Source organism: Budorcas taxicolor, chromosome 14 (genome assembly GCF_023091745.1).
Source record: "Budorcas taxicolor isolate Tak-1 chromosome 14, Takin1.1, whole genome shotgun sequence".
Taxonomy (NCBI): domain Eukaryota; kingdom Metazoa; phylum Chordata; class Mammalia; order Artiodactyla; family Bovidae; genus Budorcas; species Budorcas taxicolor.
The window spans coordinates 90,368,325-90,392,734 of NC_068923.1; the positions used below are offsets into that span (position 1 = coordinate 90,368,325).

The 24,410-nt window shown below is 44.0% G+C and overlaps 1 protein-coding gene across 1 annotated transcript; it reads left to right on the plus strand.

The window, feature by feature from the left end:
- Nucleotides 1–16,989: 16,989 nt before the first annotated feature.
- On the plus strand, nucleotides 16,990–24,401 carry RBIS (ribosomal biogenesis factor). Its single transcript, XM_052651606.1, has 4 exons — nucleotides 16,990–17,134; nucleotides 21,670–21,786; nucleotides 23,886–24,002; nucleotides 24,267–24,401. The coding sequence occupies exons 2-4, from the start codon at nucleotides 21,673–21,675 to the stop codon at nucleotides 24,336–24,338; spliced, it is 303 nt and encodes a 100-aa protein (XP_052507566.1). The 5' UTR covers nucleotides 16,990–17,134; nucleotides 21,670–21,672; the 3' UTR covers nucleotides 24,339–24,401.
- The last annotated feature ends 9 nt before the right edge of the window (nucleotides 24,402–24,410 follow it).

Consider the following 24,410-nt stretch of genomic DNA (forward strand, 5'->3'; position numbering starts at 1 on the left):
CAGGAGGAGAAGGGGACGACCGAGGATGAGATGGCTGGATGGCATCACGGACTCGATGGATGTGAGTCTGAGTAAACTCCGGGAGATGGTGATGGACAGGGAGGCCTGGCGTGCTGCGATTCATGGGGTCACAAAGAGTTGGACACGACTGAGCGACTGAACTGTACTGGTTATATTTATCTCTGTGATGTTTGCATTCCACATAAATTAAGAGGAAAAAAACCTTATTGACTCCTATTTCTCTATGTAAACATAAAGAAAACATTCCATTTTTATGGATTAAAGATCTAAATGTAAGACCGGAAACTATAAAACCCCTAGAGGAAAACATAGGCAGAACACTCTCTGACATAAATCACAGCAAGGTCTTCTATGACTCACCTCCTACAGTAATGGAAACAAAAGCCAAAATAAGTAAATGGGACCTAATTAAACTATAAGCAAGTTGAACAGGCAGCCTTCAGAATGGGAGAAAGTTATAGCGAATGAAGCAACTGACAAAGAATTAATCTCCAAAATATAAAAGAAGCTCATGCAGCTCAATTCTAGAAAAATAAATGACCCAATCAAAAAATGGGCTGAAGAACTAAACAGACAGTTCTCCAAAGAAGACATACAGATGGCTAACAAACACATGAAAAGATGCTCAACATCACTCATTATTGCTTCAGTTCAGTTCAGACACTCAGTCGTGTCCGACTCTTTGTGAACCCATGAACTGCAGCACGCCAGGACTCCCTGTCCATTACCAACTCCCAGAGTTTACCCAAACTCATGTCCCTTGAGTCCATGATGCCATCCAACCATCTCATCCTCTGTCGTCCCCTTCTCCTCCTGCCCTGAATCTTTCCCAGCATCAGGGTCTTTTCAAATGAGTCAGCTCTTCACATCAGAGAAATGCAAATCAAAACCACAGTGAGGTACCATTTCACACCAGTCAGAATGGCTGTCATCCAAAAGTCTACAAGCAATAAATGCTGGAGAGGGTGTGGAGAAAAGGGAACCCTCTTACACTGTTGGTGGGAATGCAAACTAGTACAGCCACTATGGAGAACAGTGTGGAGATTCCTTGAAAATTGGAAATAGAACTCTCTTATGACTCAGCAATCCCACTGCTGGGCATACACACTGAGGAAACCAGAATTGAAAGAGACACGTGTACCCCAGTGTTCATCTCAGCACTGTTTATAATAGCCAAGACATGGAAGCAACCTAGATGTCCATCAGCAGATGAATGGATAAGAAAGCTGTGGTACATATACACAATGGGGTATTACTCAGCTATAAAAAAGAGCGTATTTGAGTCAGTTCTAATGAGGTGGGTGAAACTGGAGCCTATTATACAGAGTGAAGTAAGTGAGAAAGAAAAACGCCAATACAGTATATTAATGCATATATATGGAATTTAGAAAGATGATAACAATGACCCTATATGCTAGACAGCAAAAGAGACACAGATGTAAAGAACAGACTTTTGGACTCTGTAGGAGAAGGTGAGGGTGGGATGACTTGAGAGAATGGCATTGAAACATGTATATCACCATATGTGAAATAAATGACCAGTCCAGGTTCGATGCATGAGACAGGGTGCTCTGGGCCGGTGCACTGGGATGACCCAGAGGGATGGGATGGGGAGGGAGGTGGAAGGGGGGTTCAGGAAGGGGAACACATGTACACCCGTATCAGATTAATGTCAATGTATGGCAAAAACCACCACAATATTGTAAAGTAATTAGCCTCCAATTAAAATAAATTAATTTTAAAAATAAATAAAATTATATGACGAAAGAAAACATTCCATTTTTAAAACAAATTGTGATGGGTGATGAAAAGTGGATACTGTACAATAATGTGAAAAGGAAAAGATTGTGGAGCAATCTAAATGAACCACCACCAACCACACCAAAAGCCAGTCTTCATCCAAAGAAGATGATATTGTGTATATAGTGGGATTGGAAGGGAGTCTTCAGTTATAAGCTCCTTCTGGAAAACCAAATGATTAGTTCCAACAAGTACTGCTCCCAGTTAGACCAACTGAAAGCTGCTCTCGATGAAAAGTGTCTGAAATTAGTTAACAGAGAAAGCATAATCCTCCATCAGGATAATGCAAGACCCCATGTTTCTTTGATGACCAGCTTCGCTGGGAAGTTCTGATTCATCTGCTATACCCACCAGACACTGTACTTTCAGATGTCTATTTCAGTCTTTGCAAAACTTTTAATGAAAAAATGTCATTTTCCTGGAAGACTGCAGAAGGTACCCGGAACAACTGTTTGCTCAAAAAGATAAGTTTTGGGAAGATGGAATTATGAGGTTGCCTGAAAAATGGCAGAAGGTCGTGGAACAAAATGATGAATACACTGTTCAATAAAGTTCTTGGTGAAAATGAAAAATGTGTCTTTCATTTTGACTTAAAAAAAAAAAGGGAGGAAACTTTCGGCCAACTCAGTATATTAGCTTCAGACTCTGCAAATCTGCACCTCCCTCTTGCTGTGGAGCACCAGGTACCCAGATTGCTCTTTACAAGGACTCAGAGTCCCTTGGAGAAGTGGCTGCTTTCAGAAACAGAACAAGGAAAGATCAAGTGAGCCTAGAACATATTTTTTTATGCCAGCAACCTAGAAAGTATTCAAAAACTGAGTCAAGACACAGATAAGCCACAGAACTGGAGAAAAGGCTTTCCCAGATAGACACAATACTCTTAAAACTTAACAGGAAAAACATCACTTGATTTTTAAAATGTGCTAAAGAGCTTAACAGGCACCTCACCAAAGAAGGTATACAGATGGCATACAGGCTAGGTCACTTCTCACATCTGACTCTTTACGAGCCTATGGACTCTAGCCCTGCAGGCTCTTCTGTCCACGGGATTCTCCAGGCTAGAAGACTGGAGAGGTTTGCCAGGCCCTCCTCCAGGGGATCTTCCTGACCAGGGATCGACCCTACATCCCTTACGTCTCCTGCATTGGCAGGTGGGTTCTTTATCACCAGCGCCACCTGGGAAGCCCTATATGGATGGCCAACAGGCACAGCAAAGAGGCTGCACATCAATACGTCATCAGGGAAATGCAGGTTAAAACAAGATGCCACCTATTAGGACTGGTGAAAACCCAGAACACTGACAAGACCAAACGCTGGCAACAATGCAGAGCACAATGAACTCTCACTCATTGTTAGTGGGGATGCAAAAGGGAACAGCCATTTCAGAAGACAGTTTGGCAGTTTCTTACAAAACTAAGCATGCTCTTACTGTACAATCCAGCTATTACACTACTTGTTTGGGATTTACCCAAATGAGTGGAAACGTGTGCCTTCACAGAAGTCTACACATGGATGTTTATAGCAGCTTGATTTATAATTATCAAAACTTAAAAGCATCCAAGATGTCTTTCAGTAGGTGAGTAGATAATATTACTTAGGAGTAAGAAGAAATAAGCTGTCATCATAAAAAGACAGAGAGGGAACTGAATTGCAGATTGCTAAGTGAAAGAGGCCAATCTGAAATGTCTACATACTGTATGATTCTAACTATATGATGTTCTGAAAATAAAAAACTTATGGAGACAGTAAAAAGGTCAAAGGTTGCCAAAGGGGCGCCCAGATGAACAGGCAGAGCACAGACGATTTTCAGGGCAGTGAAATCACCTGAAACAGTGCAATATCCATACAGTATCACCACTAACGAAACAGTGTGTGATACTACCATGATGGACACGTTATTATAAATTTGTTCAAATCTACAGAACGTAAAACACCAAGAATGAACCCTAATGTAAGCGGTGGTCCTCAGGTGATTACGATGTGTCAAGGTAGGCTCATCAAAGATATCCTCTGGTGGGAAACCGTTGAAAGTGGTTGAGGTTATGCACGTGTAGAGGTAAAGGGTGTTTGGAAACTCTCTGCACCTTCCTCTCAATTTTGCTGTGAACCTAAAACGGCCACCCCAAAATAAATCATTATGAAATGGACCCATAAGAAAACTACTAGGGTCATGTAAAACACATACGCCTCCCCCCACCCCACCCCCGCAGCCCCGCCATGTGATCTAGCTTACAGGAGGTCCCACTGCCAAACTTGGGACAATTTGGCCATCAGAAAGAAAAATGATACTAGTACATTAAACCTCTCCTTCAAATGTCCAGGGGTCCAGAGTGATACAGAACGAGAGAGACAGTGAGAGGGCATGAACTCCCTTATGAAAGAATAGGAACTCATGCAGAGGAAATGATAGGATGTTAAGCAGCCACTTTTGCAAGGCCAATGTTGTGCCCATTTCTGGCAAAGATCAGGAGCAGGTGCTAAAACTTCTGGGTGGAAGATTTCATTATTGGTGAATAAGCTACCTAGGATTAAGAGACGAAAGGTACACATCACCAATACACAATGTGTAAATGCTTAAAAAAACCCCACAATGTGTGACCTCAGTTACATTGTAGACTGGGGGGAAAGCTGTCACAGATGCTTTGGGGACGACTGGAGAAATATAAGCAGAGATGCTGTGTGATACTGAAATGACGTGAATTTTCATAGGTGTGATGGTGGAGCATTTTAGGAAATGAATGTTCAAGCTCTAAGGCTGAACTACCTGATGCTGGCCACTGAGTCTCAGTCAATAACTGGGACATTAGTTGAGGGATGTCTGGAAGCTAATGATGCCATCCTTGCCATTTTTTCTGTGGGTTTTAGCTTTCCAAAACAATCTGTGGGGACAAAAACCTTCTACTTCCTCAAAGCAATGAACCTGTTAACTTGCTAGGTAATTGTATAACTCTGTGTGGACTTTCATTCACAAGAAGCCTCTGTCTGAGATCACAGTCGTCAAGTAAAGTGAGGTTTGCACTAGCCAGAGAACCCAGAAACCCTGACCGAGGACATGGTCATGCCCTCCACTTCACCCTCGAATGAGTTAATCCAATACAACCTTCCTTTGCAGAAAAGCGTGCTTAAATCACCTCTCCTCATTGAATCACAGACTGTACGTATGTGTGGCACTCCTACGTAAGTTTTCACCCTAGCCATGCAAATATTTGATTAAACATAGCAGCAGATTAAAGAAATATCAAAGTATGAATTTAAATTCTTTTCTTAGGGGACATACACAGACTCTTTCTCTGAAATACACATTTTTATCCAGGGATTCTTTTTAGAAAGTCTAAATGTCAACTGAAGTGGCTATTTTCATCTGACTTTTGGCTGTGGTTTAGTCGCTAAGTCGTGTCCGACTCTTGTGACCCCAGAGACTTTAGCCCACCAGGCTCCTCTGTCCATGGGATTCTCCAGGCAAGAATACTGGAGTGGGTTGCCATGCCCTTCTCCAGGGGGTCTTCCCAACCCAGGGATTGAACCCAAGTCTCCTGCATTGCAGGCAGATTCTTTACCAGCTGAGCTAGGAGTTACCTATCAGGAAAGCAACACGAGCAAGGTTCCCTATTCCTCGCTTAACTAGAGAGGCAAGCCTCACAGGCAGGAACACTGCCTCAGTCTGCAGAGTCCCAAGTCCAGGGTGCTCTCACTTTGCACCCGTTTCCTTCAGTCACCAAGTCCTGTGATTTGCAGCCCTGAGACTGATTAACCAAGAGACTGTCTTATCATTTGCTTGTTTGATGTCTTGCAGAAAGTGTTGATTTTATGGAGCTGATACGGTAAGGCAATTTTGCTGTCTTTAACTTTCTATTCCTAAGGTTATCTGGCAGAGGAACCAGAGATCAAATTGCCAACATCCGCTGGATCATGGAAAAAGCAAAAGAGTTCCAGAAAAACATCTATTTCTGCTTTATTGACTATGCCAAAGCCTTTAACTGTGTGGATCACAATAAACTGTGGAAAATTCTGAGAGAGATGGGAATACCAGACCACCTGACCTGCCTCTTGAGAAATCTGTATGCAGGTCAGGAAGCAACAGTTAGAACTGGACATGAAACAACAGACTGGTTCCAAATAGGAAAAGGAGTACGTCAAGGCTGTATATTGTCACCCCGCTTATTTAACTTATATGCAGAGTACATCATGAGAAACACTGGACTGAAAGAAACACAAGCTGGAATCAAGATTGCCGGGAGAAATATCAATCACCTCAGATATGCAGATGACACCATCCTTATGGCAGAAAGTGAAGAGGAGCTAAAAAGCCCCTTCTGAAAGTGAAAGAGGAGAGTGAAAACGTTGGCTTAAAGCTCAACCTTCAGAAAACGAAGATCTTGGCATCCAGTTCCATCACTTCATGGGAAATAGATGGGGAAACAGTGCAAACAGTGGCAGACTTTATTTTGGGGGCTCCAAAATCACTGCAGATGGTGACTGCAGCCATGAAATTGCAAGATGCTTACTCCTTGGAAGAAAAGTTATGACCAACCTAGATAGTATATTCAAAAGCAGAGACATTACTTTGCCGACTAAGGTCCATCTAGTCAAGGCTATGGTTTTTCCAGTAGTCGTGTATGGATGTGAGAGTTGGACTGTGAAGAAGGCTGAGTGCCGAGGAATTGATGCTTTGGAACTGTGGTGTTGGAGAAGACTCTTGAGAGTCCCTTGGACTGCAAGGAGATCCAACCAGTCCATTCTGAAGGAGATCAGCCCTGGGATTTCTTTGGAAGGAATGATGCTAAAGCTGAAACTCCAGTACTTTGGCCACCTCATGTGAAGAGTTGACTCATTGGAAAAGACTCTGATGCTGGCAGGGATTGAGGGCAGGAGGAGAAGGGGGTGACAGAGGATGAGATGGCTGGATGGCATCACGGGCTTGATGGATGTGAGTCTGAGGGAACTCCGGGAGTTGGTGATGGACAGGGAGGCCTGGCGTGCTGCAATTCATGGGGTCGCAAAGAGTCGGACACGACTGAGCGACTGAACTGAACTGAACTGAAGGTTATCCTGAGGTTAGAATTGCATAAGGCAGGCTCTCCAGGAGACTACACTGAGGCCCAAAGGATCTAAAGGTCTTGTTCAAGGGACTGAGATTTCACACCTGGATGAGAACTCTCAGATCAGAACTGGAAAGTGTCTATCAAGAGTCAATTCTTAAGTTACTTCCCAGATTACAACTTTCAGAAGCTAAACAGTTTGTCCCTTAGGATCAGAGAAGAGCACATTACTAGAACCCTGCCTTCTACATTTTGGTCATTTGTTTAATCTCAGATTGCTTTTTAAAGCAGTAGAAATGTATCCATACGCTATTTTATAGTATTTTGTGTCTTATTTGAATGTAGTATAAAAGCAGATAAAGAGTGACAAAAGAGAGCCAAGATTACTTAAAAGAAAAGGAAGTTGCATAAACATCAGAACGGTGTTGAAAAGTCCAGATAACTGATGCCAGAATAATTCAAGTGCCAAAGAATTTAGTTATTCCTTGACTTGGAATGAGTAAGTCAATGTCATTCTATTCCTGCCAACATTTTGAAACATAATGACAGAGATAAATTTGGGTGCTAACAGACATTCTGTCATCAGCTCTTCTAAAGCTTATTTGTCCTGTTTTGTCCTCTAGGAAAGGGAAGTCTATTCTATCAAGAACAGTGCCCATATCTCCATCTCAGTACCAAGCAAGGCTTGATACAGCCGCACCTGGACCCCACCATTCCACTACTGAAGGTCTGATGCACTACCCTTGCACACCTAACAAAACCTCCCACTCTGCACACCATTATATCCTTTATAACCGACATTACCAACCCCACACTGTCATCACTGCCATCAGCATACTAAGAATGTGTTCTAGAATTTTCTCTCTTAGGGGGAAGTTTCTCCCAGCACATACTTACAGCTCCCATTGGCTACCCACCCATCGCCTCTGGTGTTTCTTGGGTTTTTCTCTCCATGTGTATTCAGTCACTCAGTCGCCACCAGGCTCCTCCATCCTTGGAATTTTCCAGTCAAGAACACTGGAGTGGGTTGACATTTCCTTCTCCAGGGGATCTTTCTGATCCAGCGATTGAACTTGCGTCTCTTGCATCTCCTGCATTGCCAGGCAGATTCTGTACTGCAGCACCACCTGGGAAGCCCTTTTCTCTTTCTATTCAACTATGTTAGTAAGTTTTATCCAGAGATACAGGTGCACAGAGTGCTGGTGTGTCTGTGTTGTAAAGACGTTTATTATAAGGAATTGGTTCACACAATTATGGAGGCTGACAAGTCCCCAGATCTGCAGGATGACCCAGCAAGCTGAGGACCCTGAAGAGTCAACGGTGCAGGCCCAGTCTGAAGGCTGGCCAGTGGTGACCCGGGAAGAGCCAGTGTTTCGGTCCCAGTCCGAGGGAGGCGAAAAGCTGCTGTCCTGGTTCATAGGTGGTCAGGCAGGAGGAAGTCTGCCTTACTTGGGAAAGGCTCAGTCTTTTTGTTTCATTCAGGCCTTCAGTTGAGGGGAAGAGCCACACACATTGAGCAGGACAATTTGCTTCACTCCATCCACTGATTTCAATGCCAATTTCATGCAAACACATCCCCATAGAAACACCCAGGATAGTACTTGACCAAACATCCTGGGACCCCGTGACCCAGTCAGGTTGACAGAAGAAATTAACCATCACACAAACCTTTAAATTTTGGGGGACTGGGCCTCCCCCCAGGATCTCTCCTCTCTCTGCATGCTCCTCTAGGTCCTTCCATCAATTTCCAGGATATAATCTCCAGAGATCAGATATCCACTTTTGCTGGATATCCACTAATGATGGATAATGCTCTTCCAGCATTATCCACATTTTACATTCTCAACTGTTTACATTTTTTTTTTTAGAAAAGTGGAAACAAAAGTGACGTTTGTTTAAGTGATGTGTCTTATTTAACCCGATATATCCAAAACCTCATTGTCTCAACATGAATTAATACAAAAAATTAATGAGTGTGCCAATTATCAGTTTATTATTAGAGTGATTAATATTAGATTAAATGCCATTATGAAATTCAGCATTGAACTGCCTGCTCTGTGATAACAGAGCTTTAAGAGTCTCTTTGCAGCAAGCACAAAGGGTGTGTTCTCTGTGGAGGGACCCTGTAAGGGGGGAGACTGCCTTCCTGGTTCTGGCATGCTGTGTTTTTTTATGTTTTCTTCTTGCTCCTCTTGGGCACCTGGCAGGGACAGGTGTGAGTGTGCTTGCAGGGGCGCCTTGCTGTAGCCTCACACCAAGCGTGTGCAGTCACTCGGCAAGCTCACAGCCTCAGCCCCAGCCCAGTGACTGTCTCTCTGCCCCTCCCAGGGCGGACCCCACATGGCCCAGCTGCCATGCCACCCTGTTGGCACAGAGACGCCCCCACTCGCTGTGCCCAGCTGCTCACCAGCCTCAGGCGGTATGCCCCACAGACAGCATCCACCACGGTGCTCGTGACCAGGACCTGTACCATACACTCTAGGCTGTGTATCGCCCTGACAAGAGCTGATTTCCCATCCCTGAGTCCCATTTGCAACCTGCACGCCAGACGTATTCCTCTGTACCCTGGAAGGGTGTTTCTGCTTGCCTGGCATCTATGGACCAGCTCTGATCTGGGCCACCTTGAAACTTCTCTTCCATCGAATGGGCAGCAACCAGGCTTCTCCATTGATCTGAGTCCTAACTTCGGAAAGGAGGCCAACCACCAAGCTTGTCCTTCCTTGCAAACTCTCCCTTAGCCGAAGGGTATTCCTGAGTGTTCTCTGACATCTTACTCCCTTTAAGAGTTAATAATTCTTTACAGTAAACGTTTCCTGTTCAAGTTACTGTGTGATTTCTGTCTTCTGGTTGGATCTTAAGTGAAACACTGTATCTTCTAAATTCTTTTTTCTTAGGAAGTCTTCTAAACCTGATTTTGTATTTCACTCTGACAGACTGCCTCTGTTCACCCCGCCTTATTATAAGTGACTGATGGCTGTATGGGCTCAGTGGCTACTATGCTGGGCAGTGCAGTTCTGAATCCCCTGGACTGTACTCAACTGCTGCAAGTTCAGCTGTCCAGTAAGGAATGACTTCTCCCCCTCCTCCGCCCCATTCTCCTTCACACAAATTTCGCTCTGTCATTAAATGGCAGTACCACACACTCAGCTGCGCAAGGCAGAAACCTGCTACTCATATTTCCAACTTGCCTCTCCCCTCACCTCTAAATTTTATCAATTTTGACTCCTAAACAACCTGTTGATATGACAAAAACATAAGAGAAAGAAAACGGCACTTTAAACATATAATGAAGTTCAAAAGACATAGAATTCTATAAAGGTCTTTATGCACTTTCTTCCTAACCAAAACTTCAGTTTCTTAAAAGGCATCAACATTCCATATTCACAAGGATGCAGTGAAATAGGCATATTCATACACTGTTGGTTCAGTTCAGTTCAGTCGCTCAGTCGTGTCCGACTCTTTGCAACCCCATGAATCACAGCATGCCAGGCCTCCCTGTCCATCACCAACTCCCGGAGTTCACTCAAACTCACATCTATTGAGTCGGTGATGCCATCCAGCCATCTCATCCTCTGTCGTCCCCTTTTCCTCCTGCCCCCAATCCCTCCCAGCATCAAAGTCTTTTCCAATGAGTCAACTCTTCACATGAGGTGGCCAAAGTACTGGAGTTTCAGCTTTAGCCTCATTCCTTCCAAAGAAATCCCAGGGCTGATCTCCTTGCCCTGGATTTCCTTGCAGTCCAAGGGACTCTCAAGAGTCTTCTCCAACACCACAGTTCAAAAGCATCAATTCTTCGGTGCTCAGCTTTCTTCACAGTCCAACTCTCACATCCATACATGACCACAGGAAAAACCATAGCCTTGACTAGACGGACTTTTGCTGGCAAAGTAATGTCTCTGCTTTCCAATATGCTATCATCATTTTCCTTCCAGAGAGTAAGTGTCTTTTAATTTCATGGCTGCAGTCACCATCTGCAGTGATTTTGGAGCCCCCCAAAATAAAGTCTGACACTGTTTCCCCATCTATTTCCCATGAAGTGATGGGACGAGATGTCATGATCTTAGTTTTCTGAATGTTGAGCTTTACTCTCCTCTTTCACTTTCATCAAGAGGCTTTTTAGTTCCTCTTCAATTTCTGCCATAAGGGTGGTATCATCTGTATATCTGAGGTTATTGATATTTCTCCCAGCAATCTTGATTTCAGCTTGTGCTTCTTCCAGCCCAGCGTTTCTCATGATGTACTCTGCATATAAGTTAAATAAGCAGGGTGACAATATACAGCCTTGACGTACTCCTTTTCCTATTTGGAACCAGTCTGTTGTTCCATGTCCAGTTCTAACTATTGGTAGAAACATAAAATATACATTTCTATTTCTGGAAACAATTTGGTAACTTAAATCAAGTATTTTAAGTATTTATAATCTTAGATCTTATTCATCATCATGCTCTCCAAGAAAATGTTAGATTGCTCAAAGGTTTATGTAGAAGGGTGTTCATCACAACATATTCATAACAGAAGAAATCTAGAAACAATGGAAATGATAATGATAAGATGATTGAAATAATATCGAACATCAACAAGATGTAACTTTAGAAAGATACTAAGTATATTTTAAAATATGCTTAGTAAGTGTATATGTTTACATTTATAAATTATAAATTATCTAAAGAAAAATTCCAATTTTTAAGAAACAACATAGTTTATCTGTTTAGAAAAAAAAGGCTGCAAAGAAATATATTTTTAGAAAGTTAAGTGGTGGAATTTATTCATTGTTCAAAACTATCTGTTGGGCTCCCTTTACTTGCCGGTCACTGTTATAGGCACAGAGGATACAGCTGCTGCACTAACCAGCTTCCAAGATAGTCTTCAATGATCCTCACCTAGAGTTCAGCTCCTTTTGTAGTCTCCTCCACTGAATAGGGCCAGCAGGTATAACTGTAAAAATTCAGTGGAAGCAAAGGTGTACAACTTCTGAGTCTAGGGCATAAAAGATATTGCAGTTTCTCCCTGGCTTTCTTGGGTCATTCAGTCTGGGACCAGCCCACTTCCACAGCAGAGGACACTGAAGCAGTCCAGCAGAGAAGTTCAGGAGGGGATTTGGGGCAACCTGGCAATAGCCAGCACCAGCTTGCTGCCATGTGAGTTGCTTTGCAAGAAAACCCTCCAGTCTCAGCCAAGCCCTCAGATGCCTGAAGCCTCGGCCAATATCTAAGTGAATCTCGTGAAAGACCCTGGGCCAGAACCATCAAGCCAAGCCTCTCACAAATTCCAAGCCCACTGAAATCATGAGAAAATAAATGAAGAGTCTTGTTTTGAGCAAATCAATTTTGGAGCGATTCATTATGCTTCAGAGAACAAATACAGCAGCACATAAAACCAGATAAAATGCTTTGCCTTTATGGAGCTCACATTCTAGCAGGAGGAGACGGGTAATAGGCAAAGTAAACACACATATGGGATGCTACGTGGTGATAATAGACGGTGGAGAAGGAGGGCAGGGATGTGGGAGGCCTTGGAGTTTTACAGACGTAGTCGTGAAGCCCTCACTGAAATCAAGGGCGTATGAGGGAAGACAGGAAAGAGGTTCCCAGGTGGCACAGAGGCGAAGAATCTGCCTGCCAATCTGGGAGACGCAGGAGTTGGGTGGGAGTTGACGGAGGGTGGGCTGCAGGGTGCATTTCGCTCTCTGGGTCGGGAAGATCCCTTGGAGGAGGAAATAGGAACCCACTCCAGTATTCTTGCTGGAAAATCCCATGGACAGAGGAGCTTGGTGGGCTACAGTCCACGGGGTCACCATGGGTTAGATATGACTGAGTGACTGAACACACATTCAAAGAGGAGAGGGAGGAGCTTTACAGATATTTAGTGGGTGAGCACTCCAGGCACAGAAGTAAGAAAGCATTCAGAGTTCAGGGGTGGGGTGAGGAGGTGGGGGGAGGAAGGTTGTCAAATAGGGCTTCACTGGCCATTTTAAGGACTTTGGCCTTTATCCTGAGTGATGTGGGAAATACTGGAACTTCTGAGCTAAGGAATGACATGATCTGATTAACATCTTAGCAGGATTCCTTCTGGGATGGGTAGAGATTACAGCAGGGGAACCAGTTAGGAAGCTATTACAGTAATCCAAACGAGAGAAAGACTGTGGTGAGTTAAGGCAGAATGCAGTAACTGCTGGCTGTTCACTTCCTTCTTTATGCTTTTCTGAATTTCCCGAATTTCTACAAGCACTCTTCATGACTTTTCTAATCCAAAAGGATAAAAAGATGTTCATGAAATCCTTATAGTTTTCAATAATTTCTATCTTATTTTAAAAAATATAGACAATTACATAAGTCTTAGTAGGATTTCAGAACAACATAGTTCTGAACAAACAACACACAAAAAGACAGTCGGAAACTGTCGACTTCAGTCTAGATATGATCTTGGGTGGCCTGGGCCTGCAATGCCTTGGAGCATGGCTGGGGCTCCCAACCAGAGATGGAGGCTGGGTCACAGCAGCGAAAGCACCAGATCCCAGGGACTAGACCAGCAGTTAGTGACAAGGGCCCCGGCCCTTTGGCCCTGCAGAAAAGAACTTCCACAAGACAGAAAGTGGTGAAGCACGTATTTATTAGGAGGAAAAGTACAGTACGTATGGATAGACACATGGGCAGACTCAGAGACAGAGTCCCCGAGTTGTGCCCTGGTGGCAGTTTAAATCACTTGTGTGCGGCATTTCTTCCAGATTTCCTCTGGCCACTCATTTTGATTTGCCTGGGTTCACAGTCCATATTCTGTATATTTCAGGATCTTCCCATGTGTGTGCACGCATCTTAGCCAAGATGAATCCTACCAAAAAGGCATCTGGGTAGAACAGCAAAGGAGCCTTTTATGTGTATATGCGGCCAGGGAGGGTCTCCTGACCTTGGGACGAGAAATATGTGGTCTGTGCAGGGTCCAATCTTCTCCCTTTGATTGCCCTGCTATTCTTGTCTTGGCATTTTGGTCAGTAGAGAATGAATCTCTGCTTTACACTGGGGTAAAGTAGATTGCTTTACCCTGGGGAGCCCATATGCCTCCTGCCTCATATAGACTCTGAACAGAACAATATCAACAGAAAAAAATCTCAAAATCATTGCTGAGCTTTAGGCAACTTGAGTGTTTACATTGTCAACTAAACATGGTAATTACAAATCACAGCAGCCTTTAATTTTGCTTTAAACACTGTTGAAATCTGGAGTGCCAAATGATAATAGCTCACTGCCTCCTTTGCAGTTACCAATTTTCTGTTTTAAACATGTATTTTCTAAGTATTCCCCAATTCCTATAACTTTTAACCATTGCTTGCATTTTAACCTAGTATCACAAAAAATGTGAAAGGATTTCATGTACTCTTTGAATATCTTTATTGCCTTTGTGATAGGGATTTCATTGTTCCTCACCTTCAGATATTTCATACACAAGCCATCCTTTGTGATTGTAATTAGTTCAGGTTCAGGATTTCTAAGCATTTGGCCAGGATATTACTCTGAATAAAATCTGCTTAATTAAATTAAAAACATATTTGTCAAACACATATCACTTCCAAGGAACAGTACTACAAGAAGCTAAAAAGAAGTGTTCTGGGTATTTTTCAGTCGTGCTAAAGCTGATAGAGCTTTAAAGTCATTTTTAGTGCATTGGCTACAATCTCTTCTCTGCTTCTTATGCTTAAGGAAATTGTATTTCATTCAGCAAATGTTTATGCCCACACCTTCCATGCACTGGAAATATGGAATCCTGGATGGAAATATAAAGGTGAGTAGTGAACCTGGCCCCTGAAGAGTACATGGACTAGTTGAGAGACAAACATACATACCAGTAATATGATATTTAAGTTATAGAAAATAAATAATAAAAATATAAAGCCTGTGATCCACCTCCTACAGCTTTAGAATACCTTATATGCAGAGTACATCATGAGAAACGCTGGACTGGGAGAAACACAAGCTGGAATCAAGATTGCCGGGAGAAATATCAATAGCCTCAAATATGCAGATGACACCACCCATAAGGCAGAAAGTGAAGAGGAACTAAAAAGCCTCTTGATGAAAGTGAAAGAGGAGACTGAAAAAATTGGCTTAAAGCTCAACATTCAGAAAATGAAGATCATGGCATCTGGTCCCATCACTTCATGGGAAATAGATGGGGAAACAGTGCAAACAGTGGCAGACTTTATTTTGGGGGGCTCCAAAATCACTGCATATGGTGACTGCAGCCATGAAATTAAAAGACACTTACTCCTTGGAAGAAAAGTTATGACCAACCTAAATAGTATATTTAAAAGCAGAGATATTACTTTGCCGACTAAGGGCCATCTAGTCAAGGCTATGGTTTTTCCTGTGGTCATGTATGGATGTGAGAGTTGGACTGTGAAGAAGGCTGAATGCCGAAGAATTGATGCGTTTGAACTGTGGTGTTGGAGAAGACTCTTGAGAGTCCCTTGGACTACAGGAAAATCCAACGAGTCCATTCTGAAGGAGATCAGCCCTGGGATTTCTTTGGAGGGAATAATGCTGAAGCTGAAACTCCAGTACTTTGGCCACCTCATGTGAAGAGTTGACTCATTGGAAAAGACTCTGATGCTGGGAGGGATTGGGGGCAGGAGGAGAAGGGGACGACAGAGGATGAGATGGCTGGATGGCATCACTGACTCGATGGACGCAAGTCTGAGTGAACTCCAGGAGTTGGTGATGGACAGGGAGGCCTGGCGTGCTGCGATTCATGGGGTCGCAAAGAGTCGGACAGGACTGAGCGACTGAACTGAACTGAACTGAACTGAGGAAGTGTCGTTTTTCCTTCACTGCAGAGTGTTTCTGATTCTTACCCTACAGATATTTCCAGGAACCTGACCTTGACAAAAAGATGGAAGGTCCTGTCTGCTCTACTTTATTATATAGAATATGTTATAAATGATTAGGCTTCCTTGCAGCTCAGTAGGTAAAGAATCTGCCTGCAGTGCAGGAGACCCGGGTTCCATCCCTGGGTTGGGAAGATCCCCTGGAGAAGGAAATGGCAACCCACTTCAGTATCGCTGCCTGGAAAATCTCAGGGACAGAGGAGCCTGATGGGCTAGTCCATGGGGTCGCAGAGTCAGGCATGACTTAGTCTGAAAATAAGTTCTTCTGTCACTGAGGGGTTAAAGGAAGAAAAGACTCTGCATTCCTATAATCAATCATGAAGCTTTTCATGACAATTAATTGGCTCCTCACAAGAAACGCATATTTCATTGAAGGGTAGCTTTCAGTACTAGAGAGGGAAATACCCACTCCAGTGTTCCAGCCTGGAGAATCCCAGGGACACGACGGGGCGGCTCTCACTTCATTCTTGCCGCACGGCTAGTTTACTTTCCTGTGTGTCTGCCGTACTGTCAGAAGTTCTCATCTGACTCAGGAAAGCACTTCAACTCCAGCTCATTACAGTCCTCCCCTAGGAAGTCCCAGCGCTAGCCCTGCATCCGCTCAGACCCTAGGCGCTCTGCGCCGCCCAGCGAGCCTGGGGCGCCCCCAGCGGCGCGCGGCGCCGCGTCCCGGGAGGTGCGGCCCGGCCAGCCCGCTGGCCGCGGCCGAGGGCCGACCCCTGTGAGACGGCCCGCGCGGCTCTGGTGACCAAGACGCGCCGCCTGGCTTCTGTACGCGAGCCTGCGCGAGGAGCTCGAGGCGCGCCGCGTCTTCCGTGTCTCCCCGGGGAGAGCTCCTCAAGGCAGCACCGAGCCAGACACGCTACCGCGCGGGACTTCACCCGGCGGGCAGGACGTCGCGCTGCGGAAGAGGCTGCGCGGCGTTCGGGGGCGGGAGCTCCGCGGCGGAGACGGCCCTATGGGCGGCCCTACGTCGAGTGGGTGGGAACCAGCGTGGGCGGAAAGGGCGGGGCTTATATTCGTCTACAGACCGAGCTGTGGGACGGGACCGCGCTCTGCGGGGGGACCGCGCTCTGTGGGCGGGGCTTACCTCTGTCTACCCACCAAGCTCCTGGACCGGACTGCGCTCTGTGGGCGGGGCTTACCCTTGTCTACCCACCGAGCTCTGCGGCGGGACCACGCTCTGTGGGCGGGGCTTACCTCCGTCTCCCCACCCCCCCCAGCTCTGGGACGTAAACACGCTCTGTGGGCGGGACTTCGTCCGGGGGCGGAACCGCGGCCCTGAGGAGGCCCTTTGATAGGCCCTCTCATCCCGGAACTTCCGGGCCTCGCGAGTGCATATGGCAGCACCTGGAACCTGAGAGGCTACCCGAGGGTGTCGGAGGCCTGGTGAGAGGTTAGTGAAGGTCACTTCCCGGGCGCCAGCGCGAAGCTTCGTGGGGCTGGGGCGGGCCTTGCGGGCCGCTGCCGTCTGGAGGTCGGCTTGGTCGCTCTCTGCCTTGGGCGGCTGTCCTCGGCCGCCGGCCCGCGGGCTCAGGCCGGAAGGCCGAGTCCGGGGCCCTCAGCCCGGGGCGGGGGACCAGTGTACAGTCGTTGTTTTGTCATTCGTTTCCACGGGGTCGTCACGGGCGACCCCTGTTCCCGCCCTGCCCCCCGCTAGCTGTCACCTTCTGCACGAGCCTTCCCCGAGTCCCCAGGCCCGATGGATCTTTCCGTTTGCTCACTCCGCTTTATGTTGCCAGTCTCAGCCCCTGTCTATGTGTCTTGTGTTTGTATATGTTTCATATGATGCATAGGAGTTCTGTACCGCACTTGGCACATAGTAATTGGTTAATGAATGATCGGACTCTGGTTACTTATTGGAAGGATTTTAGATTAATTTGGAGTGACTTTCTATGTGTATTTCCTGCTTCTATATTACGTATTTTCTACTGTGTTCTTTTTTTTAAAATTAGGAGTACTATTAGGGTTGGGGAAGCTTTGCCGTTTCTGTTGTTTCCTAAAGTGTGACATTGAAGGAGAGATACAATGTGAGCAAAGGGAAAAAAGGAAGAATGTGCCAAGAGTCTTCAGAGATTAATTAGTATTCTAAGGTGGAAAATTCTGAAAGAGATGGGAATACCAGACCACCTGACCTGGCTCTTGAGAAATCTGTATGCAGGTCAGGAAGCAACAGTTAGAACTGGACATGGAACAACAGACTGGTTCCAAATAGGAAAAGGAGTACGTCAAGGCTGTATATTGTCACCCTGCTTATTTAACTTATATGCAGAGTACATCACGAGAAATGCTGGACTGAAAGAAACGCAAGCTGGAATCAAGATTGCCGGGAGAAATATCAATAACATCAGATATGCAGATGACACCACCCTTATGGCAGAAAGTGAAGAGGAGCTAAAAAGCCTCTTGATGAAAGTGAAAGAGGAGACTGAAAAAGTTGGCTTAAAGCTCAACATTCAGAAAATGAAGATCATGGCATCTGGTCCCATCACTTCATGGGAAATAGATGGGGAAACAGTGCAAACAGTGGCAGACTTTATTTTGGGGGGCTCCAAAATCACTGCATATGGTGATTGCAGCCATGAAATTAAAAGATGCTTACTCCTTGGAAGAAAAGTTATGACCAACCTAGATAGTATATTCAAAAGCAGAGACATTACTTTGCCAGCTAAGGTCCGTCTAGTCAAGACTATGGTGTTTCCTGTGGTCATGTATGGATGTGAGAGTTGGACTGTGAAGAAGGCTGAGCTCTGAAGAATTGATGCGTTTGAACTGTGGTGTTGGAGAAGACTCTTGAGAGTCCCTTGGACTGCAAGGAGATCCAACCAGTCCATTCTGAAGGAGATCAGCCCTGGGATTTCTTTGGAAGGAATGATGCTAAAGCTGAAGCTCCAGTACTTTGGCCACCTCATGTGAAGAGTTGACTCATTGGAAAAGACTCTGATGCTGGGAGGGATTGGGGGCAGGAGGAGAAGGGGACGACAGAGGATGAGATGGCTGGATGGCATCACGGACTCGATGGATGTGAGTCTGAGTGAACTCCGAGAGATGGTGATGGACAGGGAGGCCTGGCGTGCTGTGATTCATGGGGTCGCAAAGAGTCAGACACAACTGAGTGACTGAACCTGAACCTGAAGGTGGCTACAGAGATATAGCAGAAGATACCTTTGACACATTTATGCTAGAATCAGGTTTCCTGCAACATGTCAGGATGGAGAATATTGCTTGTGGGTTGGAGAAGCCATTGAAGGATTTTAACATTGGGACTGTTCATTTCGTACCACTGTGCAGGATAGACTTGAATGCTTATGGCTTAAGCCAGGGCTTGACAGTCTTTCTTTAAAGGGCCAGATAGTACGGATTTTTGGTTTTGCAAGCCACAGTTGTAGCAGGAAAGCAGCCACAGACAATACATACATAATTAAATGGACAGAGCTGCGTTCTAATAAACAGTCATTTACAGAGGCAGGTGCCTGACCTGATTTGGTCTGTGGGTGCTGGGGTCCAGCCCCGGGTGGATCCAGGGAATTCGAAGGGTGGATGGAGTCGGCGAGGAAAACTTATTTATTTATTAATATAAGATTAGATTAGGAAGAAATAGTGTAGTAGGAAGATTAAGTGGAGAGAAGAGGCTGATTAACTTGGGTTACGTGGAAAACCAATAAAGTTCCAGACAAGGAGCTTGCACCATCTACGTTTAGGCCGCTGGCGCCCGTTTGAATATCGGAGAGTGCCCCACCTTGGGCTCTCTCTCTTATAAATTTTAAAAGCCGGGACAAGTAAGTAGACATAGCGAGCCTCCACGCCCCAGATGGGAATTCAGCCTGAAATTAGAGTAAAGAGGAGACACGGGGGAAACCAGTCCAGCGACTGGCTCTCCTTCTATTGTCCTTCAAGGCCTTGTATACTTTTGATTATACACAGAGATCAATGGGTAATACAAAATTATGTAGTGTTCGCAGCCCAGACTCTTTCTGTATATCTTTTTGTATACAAAAGGTCTCAGGTGATTTACATTATCTTCTGGCCAAGAGGCTTGTTAACACTTTTTGGCTCTCTTCCTTAATGAATGTTAATTTCGTTTCCCCTGAAGTGTTTTTCTTTAATCTGCATCTCCTTGAAGCATTAAAGTTACATCTCTATAGAACAAAGGTGCAGTGGGTTATAACAAAGAAGGTACTTAACTCAAAGATCTAATGTTGCTAATACCAGGTCTACTACTTGTTTTTCTATATACCAAGTTATCTAAAAATAAAGGATATGAAAATTTGGCAGCAAGTATTGGCTCAGCAAATGAAACTTTTAATCAGTCCTATTCTAGTCACTTTGACTCCTTGGAAGCCCCTACATTCCTAGGATGTTTTAAGCTTCCCGTGCCTCCTGCGGTCAGGAGGCCTCAGTCACACCCGCAGCTGTACGAGTCCTGCAGGCAGGCCAGAAAGCCATCGGAGGGGTTTTTGGATTGAAACAGTCTTTCAAATGCAGAAGACTAAAGCCCTGAATTGACTTTTTTCCAGAGAATGTCAGAAGAGTGGAAAAGCAGGCAGATTCTTATTTTTTGGGGGGTGGATGCTCAGGAAATTCAGGGGGAAAACCTGAGGTCTGATTAGCCTTGCCATCAAAGCTCTGCCGCATGACCTTGTCACAGGTGGAATTCCTCACGCTGGCTCTTGGCATGTGGGTAAAGTTTGTCCAACCCAGAGTCTAACCAAATAGTCCTAGGGACTAAAGCAATAACGTCGTCCTGAACTAGGCAGTACTAAATCGTGGTTTTGTGTTTTATTTTTATGTATATGTGAGCCCGTGTCACATAATGAGAGCTCAGGATCTAGTCTTCCTGGCTTTGAATCGTGGCATCCCCTGACTACTAAAGTGTGACAATGGGTAGATTAACTTCTCTCTGCATCAGTTTTTTTATCCATAAAATGAGGATGAAATTGTACCTCCCGTAAAGTATTTTTGTAATAAGTAAATTAGTTAAAACGCGCATAAAATGTTAGCATAGTGCTTGTACATGTAGTCAAAGCTTAATAAATCTTAACTATTAATATTTTTGAAATTGTTCCTCACATGCATTGTTAAAGACAGGTTTGAGAGATTTCTCAACATCAGAAGTAGAATGTATAGCCTTAGTGTGTTTAGCTATAGAACAAAGATAACATCTAAAGTTTTTAGGCAAGAGCCATTCACACAGAAGTGATGAAGTCATGGAAGTCATGAAAGTAAGGCTGGGATTTGGATGTGTGAGATTAAGTATTGATTTTGAGGAGCTGGGGCTTCCCTGGTAGGTAATTCAGAGGTAAATAATCTTCCTGCCGTGCAGGAGACCAGAGTTCAATTTCTGGGTTGGGAAGATCTCCTGGAGGAGGGCATGGCAACCAACTCCAGTATTCCTGCCTGGAGCATCCCATGGACAGAGGAGTCTGGAGGGCTGCAGTCCATGGGGTTGCATAGACATGATGGATTGACTAACTTTGAGGAGGTGCACACAGGAGTGAAAATGGGGCAAGTAAAAAGGAAAGAAAGAAGGAAGAAGAGAGTCAGTCTTGGAGTATGAAAGGAACCCCAGTGGAATACCAGTATGTAAACTAGCAGAAGGATAGGTGGTGATGGTTATTAGCATTGTCAGATGCCACAGAAAGTTGAAAAAAAACAATTGTGTTGATAATATTACTTAATTTTTCTAACTGGCAGAAATTAATGTGGAACCTCTCACAGTCCAGGTGCTGGAGATGCAGAAAAGAATTAGATACTCTGCACTCAAACAAGAGAATCTGTAGGACAAAAAGACATGGAATTTAATACAAGTAGCAGTTTTAAAAATAATCAGGAGTAAGGTGGATCTTCTTAATCAGTACCTTTACTTCCTAAATTTTAATTGATTTACAGTTCATAAATGTGGGCAACTTAATTGAGCTCTTTTTTTCCTAGATAATGGCGAAGAACAAACTAAGAGGGCAGAAGTCCAGGAATGTATTCCACATAGCCAGTCAAAAAAGCTTTAAGGTTAAAAATAAAGCAAAACCAGTTACCACTAATCTTAAGAAGGTGAGTATCACTTAAGCACTCTGACTTTACTGTTTACAAGCAAAGCACAATTGTAAAGCTACTGAAAACCTGAATGTTGATATTTAAAATAGGTTCTTAACTTTTCCTACAAAAGCAAGATGATTTTAAGTATTTGTTTTAAAAAGAAAAATGATGAAGAAAAATAACCTCCCTTTCTTGAACCCAAATGTGTGAAAGGAAAACATTTTAACTGCAAATGTATGAGCCTCCAAGTAACAGTTAATTCTGAGAGCCTGGAAATCATTAAAAAAAAAAGTGTTATGGAAAAGTTCTCTCTAAACTCATATATATTCAAGAAGCTCTCAACAGAGCCAAGACATGGACTGTCAGTCAGCACCCATTCTTTTTCTCCTCAGTTAATTCTTACTTCTCTGTGAATATACCTAGAACTCAAATAAAAACCTGAAAATAGATAAAATGTTTTGTTTCCTAAAATACAAAATGAAGAGTTGCTTTATCTTTTCAAAATATTTGGGGAATGAGAAATTTCTTCAAGTAGACACCTTAAGAAGATGATTCAAGGAAATGTTTTCAAGCTTAAGTACTAGATGGAGTCAGCTCTCAAGGACTTAACAATCCTCCGTAGAAATGTAACATTTTATCTTTCCGTCTTCATGAACTAGATGAATTAAATTTTTTGGTGGAGCAGTTTCGTGTCTTTGGAAATGCTAAAAGGGAAATAAAGCTGAATGATATGACTGGAGTTTGGGGGTGACAACTGTAGATTTGTCTTCAAGGTTGATGCTGAAGCCAAGACCTGCATGACAGGAGCTAGTGACGCCAAGAGCAGTTAAGTATTGGGAGCAGCAGCATGCTCTAGGCAGGAAGAAGAGTGAGTGCAAAGGCCTCCAGCTGGGAAAGAGCTTAGTGTGTTTGAGAAAGATTACTTTGTTTAGAGAAGAAGTCCTAGAAACTCTGTGGATGCTACTGGAAAAGACCTGTGGGTAGGCAGCCTGGTTGGAGAAAGTATCAAACAATTTTCTCAGAAAGTAGCCTAACTTATTAGGGTAAGAGTGCCAGGCAGCACATAAAAAAGGTAAATTTAAGTTGGTGGAAATGAACTTACACAAAGCCAGGCGGCCAGTTGTGACTCGCTACAGCTTCCGTTTCAGGCTCAGAAAAGGCTAATGGTTGAGTTTAACCAAGTTGCCACGCAAGTCTGATCAAGGGAAAGGAGGAGAGTTAAGAGGGTATAAGGAGTGACTGACGAGTGGTCATGGGATCTGTGTAGGCTAAAGGAAGAAGTGGAGGTGGAAAATGTGAACAGTAGTGAACTTAGAAAAGGTTTCAGTGAGATTTAAGAGTTATAATAAACTAAGTGAACTAGAGGGACAGGAGGTGGTGCAGCCTAAGGCACCGCATGGCAGTGATGGCAAGGTAAGTCATGGGAAAGATCCCTGGAGATGAGGACCTGAAAAGATTAAGCAGCTATCGGATCGGTTCTTGTTGAGGCCGCTAAGCAGTGATGCCAGGCACGAGGCGGATCAGTGAGCCAACTTTTGAGATCTTTCACAAAGGAGGAAGTAATCATGGTTTAGGTAGGTGACAGTAGTGAGAAGGATGTCAGAATGTCCTTGAGCGTAAGGTGCAGAGGAGCTGGGATTTTGAAGGAGAAACGGTTGGGGTGCAGCGGTGAACCGAATGCCACCCCCGCCTTGTAGACTCAGGCACGGAGGGCTGCATGGGCCATTGTTCTCAGGAGACTGCCAGGTGCTGCCGTCAAGGAGGATTTGGAGAGGCGCTGTTGGGACTGGAAGGGTTCTATCCAGGGTCCTCGTTTCACAGATAAGAGATGGTAGCATCATAGCCTGGAAAGATTATAGGCATGTGTTTTGGCCTGTTTATACCAGGAAAGTCAAGGTAGAAGGTATAGCTACATAATTTTTTTTTTTTAAACAGAACCTTTTGTCTATAGTGTCTCAATAAGACTGCAAAAATTTTAGTGTGAATTATCTGCACAAATTGGTAGGATGGATAAGTTTATAGATTTGGGGGTTTAATAAGATTAAAGTTGCCTATATGTTATCTGTAATAGTTTTAAGATCATGAATTACTGCTCTTTTTTCTTTTTTTAAAAGATAAACATTATGAATGATGAAAAAGTTAACAGAGTGAATAAAGCTTTTATAGATATACAGAAGGAACTGGCAAACTTCTCAAAAGGCCTTTCCCTTGAACCTCTGCAGAAGCAACTGGTGAGTAGAAATCACTTGCTTTTGTTCTGGCTAATAAATTCCAAATTTTCAAAGCCCATATTGATTGTAATTTTTAGTGCTTGGCTCTGTCGTATGTATAGCACATGCATATTTTAAAACATTGAGTCTAAACATGGGAATTTTCTACTTCCAAAAGTACAACTGGAAGAAATCATATTGGACAATAGGTTATACGTCAGTAGACTGTGTCATTTTTGTTTGCAGTTGTTATCTAAATTTTTAAATGTAATTTTTTCTCTTTAGATGTCTCAGCAGTGTCATGAAAACGTACCAGTTAACGTTGATGAAGCTACAAGGTTAATGGCTCAGTTGTAATACACCAATGATGCATCAAATTCCCCAAAAAGACCAATAAATTTAATCTTTTATACAATTTTATTTAAAAAA